This window comes from Triticum urartu, chromosome 1A (genome assembly GCF_056163025.1).
Source record: "Triticum urartu cultivar PI428250 chromosome 1A, HENAU_Tu73, whole genome shotgun sequence".
Classification (NCBI taxonomy): Eukaryota; Viridiplantae; Streptophyta; class Magnoliopsida; order Poales; family Poaceae; genus Triticum; species Triticum urartu.
Window position 1 is genome coordinate 587,412,729 of NC_141873.1, and position 14,684 is coordinate 587,427,412.

A 14,684-nucleotide genomic window follows, 5' to 3' on the forward strand; every position below is an offset into this window, starting at 1 on the left:
GGGCCTATTCTCGCCCATATGGCCGTTTATTCGCCGAAATTGGGCTGCAATGTGGGCCAATTTCGGCGCCTGGAGGCGAGCTGGGGGCGACAACTGGGCGCAAAACCGCCCCAGCACTGAGTGTATCGCCGGCTCGCCCTCGGGTGACGATTTTTACGCGTCCTGGGAGGGCCAACGGCTGGAGATGCCCTAAGTGTCATTGAAAGAATGCGCACCACCACAGATCACATTGCTGTCGATCGAGAATCATGAAAAGGATGCGCCACTTTATTACTACTTGTGAACCATCGAGAATGGTGTTGTTGTGGGTGGGTGATCAGCAGATGCTAGAGCATGATTGAGGTGATTCTATCCAAGAACCACGAATCAAGAACAACCAAGGATGACTACACTACGTTCATGCATGTGTGGAACAATGTGAGCGAGTACCAGGCCAACCTCAACCTCGTCGCCGGCGCCTTCCCGGAGAAGGTCACGGCTCTCGCGCTCTGCCCGCTGCGGGGACGCAAACTCCAGGTCCTGCTCCAGCTGCCTCGTCAATTCCTCTCCCTTCGCCAACCTCCCGAACGTGTGCCCCGGCCCGGCTCCAAGGACGCCGTCATCTACTACCACACCTGCATGCTCCGCTACTCCGACGTCCAGTTCCTCACCGCTGCCGACGACTCCGGGCCCCTGGGCAACATGATGATCCGCAACACGGCGAACGCCACGTTGGAGTATCACGACCGGTTTTCCAATAAAAATATTTATTGAGAAACCAATCTTTTGAGTCCAGTATGAGAAAAATTCTCCTTACCGGTAGACAAATTCTTGATACAATAAGCCAGTAGCATGAAATATATTACAGGGTTGAGCCACGGTTGCTCAACCAAATTATTACAAGTATGCCAATAATTATACATAATGGCGGACATGACACAGTGGTGTGGAGGCATACTACTGACTCGACGATAGGGTGGTGGTGGAAAAACACAGCGGGGAGTGAGATACATGACTCTAAAACTGGCATCTCATCGAGCGTCGAGGTGAGGCTCGATGAATTTATTTGGTAGCGGAAGCGGATATAATACAGTGACCAAATCCAGGGTCGCACGAGACTGACTGGGATTCCTCTAGGCGTCGGACTCGCTATCGAACTCTTCATCCATGAGATCGCCTTCGTCAGCATCTGGCCAAATCAACAAGCCAGTGAGTACTTTGAAAGTACTCGCAAGACAGTTCGGACGTAAGATATAACAAATGCATGCATGAATGCGTCATGATTTATTCACCAATGTACATTCAAAAATTAGCATAACGAAGTAAGTAAAAGGGAAACGGCGGTAGTCCGCCTGAAATCCCAACAAAACATAAATGAAAACCGATCGGGTGTCTGAAGCGACGCCTCGAAGGGTGGACAAATAAATATAAGAAAAGGATGCCACAGTTGGGCGTCTTAGCGGCACCACATAAAGGGCTTTAAAAGAAATGCCACAGTCAGACGTCTAAGCGACATCACAGAAAGGGCTTTAAAAGAAATGCCACAGTCGGACGTCTAAGCGACATCACAGAAAGGGCTTTAAAAGAAATGCCACAGTCGGACGTCTAAGCGACATCACAGAAAGGGCTTTAAAAGAAATGCCACAGTCGGACGTCTAAACGACATCACAGAAAGGGCTTTAAAAGAAATGCCACAGTCGGACGTCTAAGCGACATCACAGAAAAGGGCTTTTATCGAAAGTAAAATATAACAATGCCACAGTCGGACGTCTGAGCGACATCGCAGAAAGGGCTTTTATTCACAAGTAAATAATACTCATAATCAACATTCAATTCATGAAAATAAACGGGTTAGTCCATCCACAGGAATAATCATTTAGCCGGAATTAGCACTCATACGATTCACCGGAGTCTCTGTCATCAAAATTGGCACTTGTCAGGATAAGATGATGTGAAACTTGGACATGGAATAGATGATTCGAAGGAATATAAGACTCTGCAGAGGTTGTACAAAAAATTTCCCACAGCCAACGGATTTCCGTTGTCACGAAGGACTAGTTCCGTTTATGGTATTTCGGAAGAAAACACAGCTAACCAGTACACACCCATCCTACGTCTCGATGCTAGGAATCACCCTAGACATCGTCCAAGAAAAACTTTTGAGACGGGGAGATCACAATGTCGAATAGCATGGGATCAAATTTATATACGTGCGCTCTAAGGGGTGCCCCCCTCTCGGTCCCAACCGGAAACACCCATGCCCCCTGACCGGATGACTGGCTTTAATCCAGGGCCATGGAACCATCATCACGGCCTCTCCTTTTGGTGTGTACCAGGAAAGCGGTTTGCAACTTACTAAGCCATATTCCCTGCGAAAAACATGTGGTAGTACAGGGAAGGAAAAAGGAGGAATTGGATCGATACGGTTTGACACTGTAGTCAAATAGTCTGGCATAAGACTGGCATGCTACAACACTGCCATCTTACCCATCCTCATGCCAACACATGGCCATTCATACTCACATCCATCCACTTATGGATCATCGAACTCACTTACCTCAACAATGCATGGAAATAACGTTCATCGGTATGCTCATCAACATGCCATGAGACTAACTAAATGCAAAACATGCCAAGACACTCATCATATCAAAATTTCAAACATGCTTGCCTGGTTCGGGGTAGTCGGAGCCTAGCTCGGTGAAGTTTGCGGTTCCGTCACCTCCTTCGGTATCTACGGTATAAAGAAAATGTATGCGCTATCGTAAATACCGTGAGGTGCACAAAAAGTATTCCAAATTTTTTTCAAATAAATATGATAGAAAACTAGACAAAAATTTGAAGAGGACAGAAAAAGAATCAATCAAAAATATTATCCTGCTTAAAAGTTATAAAGGTTTTTGTCCAGGGACTCATCTGTAATGAAACAGAAAGTTTCCAGGGGCTAGCTCATGAAAACAGAAAACGTTCCAGTGTTGAATACGCCAGCCCAGAGGGGAAAGCGTATTTTGCCCGAAGGCGCTTCTAGAAAACGATTCACTTAAAAATGACAGAGAGGCTGACGGTGGGGTCCCACTCGTCAGGTTTAAACTTTCAAATGGGGGGGGGGACGAAGCTCGTCGGCGCCCGAGAGCCGCGGTGGTCGCCGGCGGCGATCCACGGCGAGGCAGGGGGATCGGAGGGTACCTCCGTGATCAGGGCACCTTCCCGCGTCGGTTGGTGGTGGTGGTGGTCGCCGGCGAGTACCACGTCGACGGCGAGCTTTGCTCCGGCGGACGGCGGCTCGGGTGGTCGAGGGACTCGTCGGAGAGAGCTGCGAAGGACAAATTGATGCTGGCGTTAGCTTACTGGGTGCTAGAGGGAGTAACTGACGGGGTTTGGGCGCCGGAGACGGCCTCACCGGAGCGAATCGTGGTGGAGGCCGAGGCGGATCGGGGCGGCCGGAGTTGGGGGAGGAGACCTCCTCGAGGTCCTCCGGGTGGCTTGGCAGAGCTTTGGTGAGGTGTAGAGGTGGTGCGTGCTTGAGGGTGAGCTCGGGGGCCCTTTTTATAGGCGGCCCGAGGCGGTGGCCGTGAACGGGGGTCTCCGGTGAAGGTTACGGCGGCGCAGGGCTTGGTCGGGGGTAATTAGGACGTTGGGCGTCATCGTGGAGGTCCACGGTTCCGTTTAGGTGCTAATCGAGCTGGGATTTGGTGTTTTTGGGCGAGTTCGACAGAACGGGGCGGCGCGGGCCCGTCGGCAGCAGGGAGCACGTCCCGTGCTTGCCGGGCCACGGTAACGGTGCCACGGGCGTGCGCTGGCATGCATGAGGCCACGCGGAGAGCGGAGAAACGTTGGGCGGCGCCGAACGGCGTTGAGCCGCCGTTCTTGTTCCCTGTCGGCTGTAACGGGGTTTCGGCCGCCGCAAGACACGCCGGCGCGGGCGGCCAGGGGCGCCACCGACGCCGGGAAGACGCCAAGCGCGCGTGCGGGGGTGCTGGCCAGGGAGAAGAAGCCGCGTGCAACGCGCCAAGCGCACTGTCAACGCGTGAGTGAAGCTGACGGACGAAAAACGACACTGAAGTCTGAATTTTCTGAATTTGCAAAGGAACAGTGCAGCTCAGGTGTTCGACAGAATGTTTTTGGCCTCTGGGGATTTTTCCTTGAGCTGATTTTTGGTGGAGTGGCTACTCATTGCTCCAGTAGGCTGCCTGAATTTTGGTGGAATTTTTGGAGAAGTGTAGATATGAATTTCACCAAATTTGGCAAATCTGGTCCAAACTTGCAGAGACTGAATTTTGAAAATTTTGAAAAGGGGAGGAGTGGATCAAGATGGTTCTGGGTTGTGGATGTTAAGGACAATCCAGAGGAGTTGGTTTTAGGTCAAAACTCAAATGCAATAGGGTACTTGCTTTGAAAATCTCTCAGGCTCCAAATAATTTTCAGAAATGATTTGAGGGGAAAAATAATTAGAATAAAGTCCAAAACTTGCTTGGATGAGTTGGGACAGAGAACTTAGGTTGATTACAAGGAGTAGGGGAGGTTTTGGTGGGGTTTTACCACATGGACAAAATACAAAGTCATGGGTGGTTAACAAGATATGAAAATCCCAAATTTTCATAGAGTTTCTTTTTAAAAGAAAAAGATCAAACTCCCAAAATAATTTGAGAGGGAACCAACATAGGAGAAGTTTCAAAATATCAAACACCATAGTTTGAAGAAAAATAAAATCCTTGCCAAAGAAAAGGAAGTTTTTAAGAGGAAGGTTTTCTGGAAAAGAAATTTTTTAAAAGCCTTCTTTTAATAAAAATTCAACAAAGCTTTTGATGAAAACCAATTAAAATTTTTGGAGTGTCACAACACCTACCCCCTTAGGAAAAATCTCGTCCCCAAGATTTCAGCTGATCCTTAAATAAGTATGGATGTTCTGTCCGAAGAAAATCCTCTCTTTCCCAAGTTGCTTCACTTTCGGTGTGATTGCTCCACTGAACTCTGAAAAACTTGATGGTCCTCTGTCGGGTTCACCTTTCAGACTCCTCTAATATTTTTACTAGGCGTTCCCGATAAGTGAGGTCTGGCTGCACGTCAATGTTCTCATGGGATACTTGCTTCTCTGGTTTGCTTACGCACTTCCTTAATTGAGAGACGTGGAACACGTCGTGGATGTCGGACAAGTCTTCGGGTAAGTCTAGCTGGTAGGCTACAGTGCCTCTTCGTGCCACTATGCAGAATGGTCCAATGAATCTTGGTGCTAACTTTCCTTTAATCTTAAACCGTTGCAGTCCCCTCATGGGTGATACTCGTAGGTACACAAATTCACCGGGTTCAAAATTGACCCCACGATGTTTCTGATCATAATAACTCTTCTGTCGGCTTTGAGCGGTCTTGAGTCGGTCCCTGATTAGCTTGACTTTTTCCTCGGCTTCTTTGAGCACGTCTGGGCCGAAGATACGGCTGTCTCCGGTCTCTGACCAATTTAGCGGGGTACGACACCTCCATTCGTATAGGGCTTAAAAAGGTGCCATTCGCAGGCTGGCCTGGTAGCTGTTGTTGTATGCGAACTCGGCATATGGCAGACTTTCTTCCCAACTGGTTCCATAGGTGAGGACACATGCTCTCAGCATTTCTTCTAAAATTTGGTTTACGCGTTCAGTCTGTCCATCAGTCTGGGGATGGTAGGCTGTACTGAAGGCCAATTGAGTTCCCAGAGCCTGTTGTAAATGATCCCAGAATCTCGAGACAAATTGAGTGCCTCTGTCGGATATTATAGTCTTCGGGACTCCATGCAGACAAATTATACGGGAGAGATAAATCCTGGCAAGCTTCTGAGTGTTGTAGGTTGTCTTCACTGGAATAAAATGTGCCACTTTGGTTAATCTATCGCTGATGACCCATATGGCATCATTCCCGTGTCGTGACCGAGGTAGTCCGACAATAAAATCCATCCCTATTTCATCCCATTTCCACTCAGGTATTTTGTTTGGTTGCAGTAGTCCGGCTGGTTTTTGATGCTCAACTTTTATGCGTTGACAAGAATCGCAACACGCAACGAATGTGGCTATGTCCCTCTTCATACCGTGCCACCAAAATCTCTCCTGAATATCCTTATACATTTTGGTTCCTCCAGGGTGGATTGAATATGGGGTGGTGTGTGCTTCAGTTAGGATTTTCTGTTTGAGGTCCTCTATGTTTGGCACACAGAGTCTGTCTCCGTACCGTAATATTCCATCATCGCCTATGACAAATTCCGAGGCCTTGCCCATACTCACCTTTCTTTTAATTCCTTCAATGCTGGGGTGACCAGGCTGAGCTTCCTTAATTCTCTCCACAAGGTCGGGCTTTATTTCCAAGTTTGATATGGTGCCTTCCGCGATCATTAATAAGTTGAGTTTGGCAAATTCTTGTTGGAATTCAGGTCTCAAGCTTTGCAGACTGTTTTCGTCGGAGCTGGGGTTCCGACTAAGAGCATCGACCACTACATTTGCTTTCCCTGGATGATAGTGGATACCAACATCATAATCCTTTACCAGTTCCAACCAGCGTCGTTGCCGTAAGTTTAGTTCTGGCTGTGTGAAAATATATTTGAGACTTTTATGGTCCGTGTATATTTCACATCGATTCCCAAGTAAGAAATGCCTCCATTCCTTAAGTGCATGAATAACTGCTGCCATTTCTAAGTCATGAGTGGGATAATTTTCCTCATGCTTGCGGAGTTGTCGTGAAGCGTATGCGACAACCTTGCCTTCTTGCATCAACACGCATCCGAGACCTTTTCGGGATGCGTCACAGTACACCTCAAAGTTTTTGTGTATGTCAGGCACAATTAATACTGGTGCTGTGGTTAATTTCCGTTTTAACTCTTGGAAATTTTTTTCTCAGGCTTCTGTCCATTCAAACTTCTTGTCCTTCTTGAGCAACTGCATCATTGGTTTGGCTAGGGTGGAGAATCCTTCAATAAATCTGCGGTAATATCCTGCCATTCCCAAGAAACTTCGTACGTCCGTTACGCTGGCTGGTGCCTTCCAGCCAAGTATGGCCCTAACTTTCTCTGGGTCCACTGCGATACCGTCTTGGTTCAGCACGTGACCTAGAAAGCCTACTTGCCTTAGCCAAAATTCGCACTTGCTGAACTTGGCATACAATTGATGTTTCCTGAGTTCTCCTAGCACAATCCTGAGGTGTTCCGCGTGCTCTTCTGGTGTCTTGGAGTATACTAGAATATCGTCGATGCATACCACAACGAACTTGTCCATAAACTTCATAAATACTTTGTTCATGAGGTGAACAAAATATGCGGGAGCGTTTGTTAATCCAAAAGGCATAACTGTGAACTCATATAGTCCATATCTGGAGGTGAAGGCTGTTTTGGGGATATCTTCTGTTCGCACTTTTAATTGATGGTATCCTGACCTTAAGTCAATCTTTGAGAATACCTTGGCCTGAGCGAGCTGATCAAATAAATCATTTATTCGAGGCATCGGGTATTTGTTCTTGACTGTGACCCTGTTAAGTGCTCGGTAGTCTATGCACAATCTTAGTGTTCCATCCTTCTTTTTGGCAAATAGAATTGGTGATCCCCAAGGTGAGGAGCTGGCTCGAATGTATCCCTTGTCTAGTAATTCCTTTATTTGTTTCTTCAACTCAATCAACTCGGATGGTGCCATTCTATATGGTTTCTTGTATATGGGGGTGGTTCCTGGTGCTAGCTCAATGCTGAATTCTATTTCTCAGTCCGGTGGCATGCCTGGTAGTTCTTCGGGAAATACATCTGGAAATTCACATACCACTGGAACCTTGCTTAACTCAGAAACGTCCACCTTATTCAATCTCGGCTGCCGGGGTATTTTTCTTTCCTTGGATGATACTTTTATTGTCTTCCCGTGGTGATGCGTGAGAATTACGGTCCGGTTGAAACAGTCAATAAAACCTTTGTTGGTGGCTAACCAGTCCATCCCTAGGATGACATCCAGTCCTTTATTTTCCAACACAATAAGATTGGCGTAAAATTTCAATCCTTCGAACTCAATAACCACATTCTGACAGTAACTCTGAGTAACTTGCTGAATCCCAGGGGACTTGATGATCATGGATTTTTCCAAGGGAAACATCGAAAAATTATTTTGCAAAGCAAAACTTTTCGAAATGAATGAGTGAGAAGCTCCAGAATCAAACAAAACCGTTGTAGGTATTGTGTTGACAGGAAACGTACCGAGTATGATATCCGGAGCGTTTTGTGCTTCTTCTTTGGTCACGTGGTTTAGATGACCCTTCCTGTGGTTGTTTTTGGGGTTGAAATTGTTGCGCTTGGGCGCCGAATTATTTCCACCATTGTTTGGCTTTGGGGTCGAGTTCCTTGGCTTGGGGCACTGTTTGGCGTAGTGCCCTTCTTCTCCACAAGCGTAGCATGTAACGCCTGGGCGATATATGAACTCTTTGTCCCTTGCATGGTAATTCTTGGTTGGGCGAGAGAAGTTTGTCGTAGGTTTGTGTGTCCCACCTTTCTGAAAATCTGTCCTGCTTCGGTGGTTGCGTGCAAGAGTAGTCTGGTCTCTTTTTCGCTTACGTAAATCTTCCAAGCTACGTCTCTCATTTTCCAGAGTAATAGCTTTGTCCACTAGTGTCTTAAAATCTGGAAAAGTGTGAACGACCAGTTGGCATTTAAGCGCGGGCGCCAGACCGTCAAGGAATTTCTCCATCTTCTTGCTTTCAGTCATATGTTCTTCATTGGCGTAGCGGGACAATACAGTAAATTGACTGTTGTATTCTGACACTGTCAGGTTCCTTTGTTTGAGGTCATCAAATTCTCTCTTCTTGATTTTCATAATACTCTTGGGAATGTGTGCACCGCGGAAACCTTCCTTGAAATCATCCCAGGTTATATCATTTTCGTTGGGGTGCATGTGCAGAAAATTCTCCCACCATGATGCAGCTGCTCCTGTGAGATAGTGCGGAGCATATAGTACTTTCTCGAGATCTGAACATTTTGCAATAATTAATTTTCTCTCCATATCTCGAAGCCAATCCTCGGCTTCAAGAGGCTTGTCAGTATGAGAAAATGTTTGGGGACGTGTCTTCTGTAGCTCAGATAACTTAGAATGCTGCTGATACTGTCCATGGTGATTTCCCATGTTGATGACTTGGTTCATCATTTCCCGATGTTGTTGCTGACTCTGCTCATAAAGGCGGCACATTTGTGAAAGTGCCGATTCACTGCCCTGTTGGCTTGACTATCCCTGAGTGAACTTGTTGCTTGGTTGTGCATCATAATTTTCCTCTGGTGGAGTTGGCATGGAACGAGTCCAAGGACGAGACATTTTTCACTCTGGGGATATATTTTGTAAAACCCATAAGAAAAGCTGAAAGAGTCGCAAAAACAATTCCATAAATGCATAAAGCTGGCAAATAAAGTTAAATAACCAAGCTTACTTAAGAAAAACAAATCGATTTGCGCACGGAGATGGACTGCTCATTACATATCTTACACGCGGGAGGTAATTATACAATACGTCACTCAGGATATGCGTACATAATCCTGACATGTTATTTAGGCTAGTGCACTTCTCCAGATCCTACATGATGCGCAAACAAGCTACTTCTCACAACCTATGTACATATAAACATATCATACAAAACGGTACATTGCATGGCAGCTAAGCGTACTTAGGCGGAGATGTTGACGACCTCCTTTGCCCTGCCGAGGGTGAGGCGTAGCGAGGCTGGAGACCCGACTTCCTCCTCGCTAATAGGCTCCATACGTGTAGTGTTGCGCTGAGTAGATGGAGCGGGTGCCAGGGGCGGAACAACACGAACCGGGGTGGGCGCGCAGGGTGGTGCAGTGCGCGCTGGAGTGGGCGCAATAACTTGGTTGAACTCTTCGGTGGTAGGCAGGCGACGAGTAGGTGCATAAGATGCTGAGGACGAGACCCAAGTCAGTGGCGGTGCGGTGGGTAGGAGCTCCCTCCTGTTGGCAGCACAGCCATGAACTGAGTCCATGCGGGCAGCCACGAAGTCGTCCACCAGGTTGTCGAAGGCTGCCTCCAGGGCCCGGAGATACTCAATAAGCATCTCAAAAGCCTCGTCTCGTTCTCCTCTGGGGCAGGAGAATGCGTAGTGACAGGTGTAAGGCACATGGCATGGAAGATAACGGTAACGACGAGTCTTCATCACGGGTGGGACATCCCTGAGACGAGCTATCGCCTCGCGGGCTGCCATCTGCATAGCATGCCTCTCCGAGGCATGGCTCTTCCCAAGAACCGGAAGCGGCGTAACTCACCACGCCCTCCCTTGAACTGCACCGCGGCCTGGTGCGTGGTCAGACTGTCGTTGACTCGGTGCTGGCAGAGTGTGAAGACTGGGCGCACAGATGGCCCCATCGCGACCTGAACGATGAAGGAAAGAAGCTTGACGAACCCATCGGGCACGTTGGCGAAGGTCTGAGACTCGCAGCTGTTGTCGGCCATCTACAAAAGTAGGCAAAAATTCTGCATGGTCAGAACATAAATTTATGCTGACTGACAGAAAAAAAGGACTACAATCAATAAAATACGAAAAAGGCTCAATCATGCTAATAACCAATTAGCGATCGCACCTAGTGGCTTCCTACAGTCAGCCTGGCTCTGATACCAAGCTTATCATGACCTGTTTTCCAATAAAAATATTTATTGAGAAACCAATCTTTTGAGTCCAGTATGAGAAAAATTCTCCTTACCGGTAGACAAATTCTTGATACAATAAGCCAGTAGCATGAAATATATTACAGGGTTGAGCCACGGTTGCTCAACCAAATTATTACAAGTACGCCAATAATTATACATAATGGCGGACATGACACAGTGGTGTGGAGGCATACTACTGACTCGAGGATAGGGTGGTGGTGGAAAAACACAGCGGGGAGTGAGATACATGACTCTAAAACTGGCATCTCATCGAGCGTCGAGGTGAGGCTCGATGAATTTATTTGGTAGCGGAAGCGGATATAATACAGTGACCAAATCCAGGGTCGCACGAGACTGACTGGGATTCCTCTAGGCGTCGGACTCGCTATCGAACTCTTCATCCATGAGATCGCCTTCGTCAGCATCTGGCCAAATCAACAAGCCAGTGAGTACTTTGAAAGTACTCGCAGGACAGTTCGGACGTAAGATATAACAAATGCATGCATGAATGCGTCATAATTTATTCACCAATGTACATTAAAAAATTAGCATAACGAAGTAAGTAAAAGGGAAACGGCGGTAGTCCGCCTGAAATCCCAACAAAACATAAATGAAAATCGATCGGGTGTCTGAAGCGACGCCTCGAAGGGTGGATAAATAAATATAAGAAAAGGATTCCACAGTCGGGCGTCTTAGCGGCACCACATAAAGGGCTTTAAAAGAAATGCCACAATCGGACGTCTAAGCGACATCACAGAAAGGGCTTTAAAAGAAATGCCACAGTCGGACGTCTAAGCGACATCACAGAAAGGGCTTTAAAAGAAATGCCATAGTCGGACATCTAAGCAACATCACAGAAAGGGCTTTAAAAGAAATGCCACAGTCAGACGTCTAAACGACATCACAGAAAGGGCTTTAAAAGAAATGCCATAGTCGGACGTCTAAGCGACATCACAGAAAAGGGCTTTTATCGAAAGTAAAATATAACAATGCCACAGTCGGACGTCTGAGCGACATCGCAGAAAGGCCTTTTATTCACAAGTAAATAATACTCATAATCAACATTCAATTCATGAAAATAAACGGGTTAGTCCATCCACAGGAATAATCATTTAGCCGGAATTAGCACTCATACGATTCACCGGAGTCTCTGTCATCAAAATTGGCACTAGTCAGGATAAGATGATGTGAAACTTGGACATGGAATAGATGATTCGAAGGAATATAAGACTCTGCAGAGGTTGTACAAAAATTTCCCACAGCCAACGGATTTCCGTAGTCACGAAGGACTAGTTCCGTTTACAGTATTTCGGAAGAAAACACAGCTAACCAGTACACACCCATCCTACCTCTCGATGCTAGGAATCACCCTAGACATCGTCCAAGAAAAACTTTTGAGACGGGGAGATCACAATCTCGAATAGCATGGGATCAAATTTATATACGCGCGCTCTAAGGGGTGCCCCCCTCTCGGTCCCAACCGGAAACACCCATGCCCCCTGACCGGATGACTGGCTTTAATCCAGGGCCATGGAACCATCATCACGGCCTCTCCTTTTGGTGTGTACCAGGAAAGCGGTTTGCAACTTACTAAGCCATATTCCCTGCGGAAAACATGTGGTAGTACAGGGAAGGAAAAAGAAGGAATTGGATCGATACGGTTTGACACTGTAGTCAAATAGTCTGGCATAAGACTGGCATGCTACAACACTGCCATCTTACCCATCCTCATGCCAACACATGGCCATTCATACTCACATCCATCCACTTATGGATCATCGAACTCACTTACCTCAACAATGCATGGAAATAACGTTCATCGGTATGCTCATCAACATTCCATGAGACTAACTAAATGCAAAACATGCCAAGACACTCATCATATCAAAATTTCAAACATGCTTGCCTGGTTCGGAGTAGTCGGAGCCTAGCTCGGTGATGTTTGCGGTTCCGTCACCTCCTTCGGTATCTACGGTATAAAGAAAATGTATGCGCTATCGTAAATACCGTGAGGTGCACAAAAAGTATTCCAAATTTTTTTCAAATAAATATTATAGAAAACTAGACAAAAATCTAAAGAGGACAGAAAAAGAATCAATCAAAAATATTATCCTGCTTAAAAGTTATAAAGGTTTTTGTCCAGGGACTCATCTGTAATGAAATAGAAAGTTTCCAGGGGCTAGCTCATAAAAACAGAAAACGTTCCAGTGTTGAATACGCCAGCCCAGAGGCGAAAGCGTATTTTGCCCGAAGGCGCTTCTAGAAAACGATTCACTTAAAAATGACAGAGAGGCTGATGGTGGGGTCCCACTCGTCAGGTTTAAACTTTCAAATGGGGGGGGACGAAGCTCGTCGGCGCCCGAGAGCCGCGGTGGTCGCCGGCGGCAATCCACGGCGAGGCAGGGGGATCGGAGGGTACCTCCATGATCAGGGCACCTTCCCGCGTCGGTTGGTGGTGGTGGTGGTCGCCGGCGAGTACCACGTCGACGGCGAGCTTTGCTCCGGCGGACGGCGGCTCGGGTGGTCGAGGGACTCGTCGGAGAGAGCTGCGAAGGACAAATTGATGCTGGCGTTAGCTTACTGGGTGCTAGAGGGAGTAACTGACGGGGTTTGGGCGCCGGAGACGGCCTCACTGGAGCGAATCGTGGTGGAGGCCGAGGCGGATCGGGGCGGCCGGAGTTGGGGGAGGAGACCTCCTCGAGGTCCTCCGGGTGGCTTGGCAGAGCTTTGGTGAGGTGTAGAGGTGGTGCATGCTCGAGGGTGAGCTCGGGGGCCCTTTTTATAGGCGGCCCGAGGCGGTGGCCGTGAACGGGGGTCTCCGGTGAAGGTTACGGCGGCGCAGGGCTTGGTCGGGGGTAATTAGGACGTTGGGCGTCATCGTGGAGGTCCACGGTTCCGTTTAGGTGCTAATCGAGCTGGGATTTGGTGTTTTTGGGCGAGTTTGACAGAACGGGGCGGCGCGGGCCCGTCGGCGGCAGGGAGCACGTCCCGTGCTTGCCGGGCCACAGTGACGGTGCCAGGGGCGTGCGCTGGCATGCATGAGGCCACGCGGAGAGCGGAGAAACGTTGGGCGGCGCCGAACGGCGTTGAGCCGCCGTTCTTGTTCCCTGTCGGCTGTAATGGGGTTTCGGCCGCCGCAAGACATGCCGGCGCGGGCGGCCAGGGGCGCCACCGACGCCGGGAAGACGCCAAGCGCGCGTGCGGGGGTGCTGGCCAGGGAGAAGAAGCCGTGTGCAACGCGCCAAGCGCACTGTCAACGCGTGAGTGAAGCTGACGGACGAAAAACAACACTGAAGTCTGAATTTTCTGAATTTGCAAAGGAACAGTGCAGCTCAGGTGTTCGACAGAATGTTTTTGGCCTCTGGGGATTTTTCCTTGAGCTGAATTTGGTGGAGTGGCTACTCATTGCTCCAGTAGGCTGCCTGAATTTTGGTGGAATTTTTGGAGAAGTGAAGATATGAATTTCACCAAATTTGGCAAATCTGGTCCAACCTTGCAGAGACTGAATTTTGAAAATTTTGAAAAGGGGAGGAGTGGATCAAGATGGTTCTGGGTTGTGGATGTTAAGGACAATCCAGAGGAGTTGGTTTTAGGTCAAAACTCAAATGCAATAGGGTACTTGCTTTGAAAATCTCTCAGGCTCCAAATAATTTTCAGAAATGATTTGAGGGGAAAAATAATTAGAATAAAATCCAAAACTTGCTTGGATGAGTTGGGACAGAGAACTTAGGTTGATTACAAGGAGTAGGGGAGGTTTTGGTGGGGTTTTACCACATGGACAAAATACAAAGTCATGGGTGGTTAACAAGATATGAAAATCCCAAATTTTCATAGAGTTTCTTTTTAAAAGAAAAAGATCAAACTCCCAAAATAATTTGAGAGGGAACCAATAGAGGAGAAGTTTCAAAATATCAAACACCATAGTTTGAAGAAAAATAAAATCCTTGCCAAAGAAAAGGAAGTTTTTAAGAGGAAGGTTTTCTGGAAAAGAAATTTTTTAAAAGCCTTCTTTTAATAAAAATTCAACAAAGCTTTTGATGAAAACCAATTAAAATTTTTGGAGTGTCACAA

The 14,684-nt window shown here is 47.4% G+C and overlaps 1 protein-coding gene across 1 annotated transcript in view; it reads left to right on the plus strand.

The window, feature by feature from the left end:
- The first annotated feature begins 333 nt into the window (after window positions 1–333).
- The window catches only part of LOC147993152 (uncharacterized), a 35,872-nt gene continuing 21,521 nt past the window's right edge, over window positions 334–14,684 (plus strand). Inside the window, exon 1 of the mRNA XM_087539240.1 lies at window positions 334–728. Within this exon, the coding sequence (XP_087395366.1) occupies window positions 334–728 (395 nt within the window). The remainder of the gene's footprint in view (window positions 729–14,684) is intronic.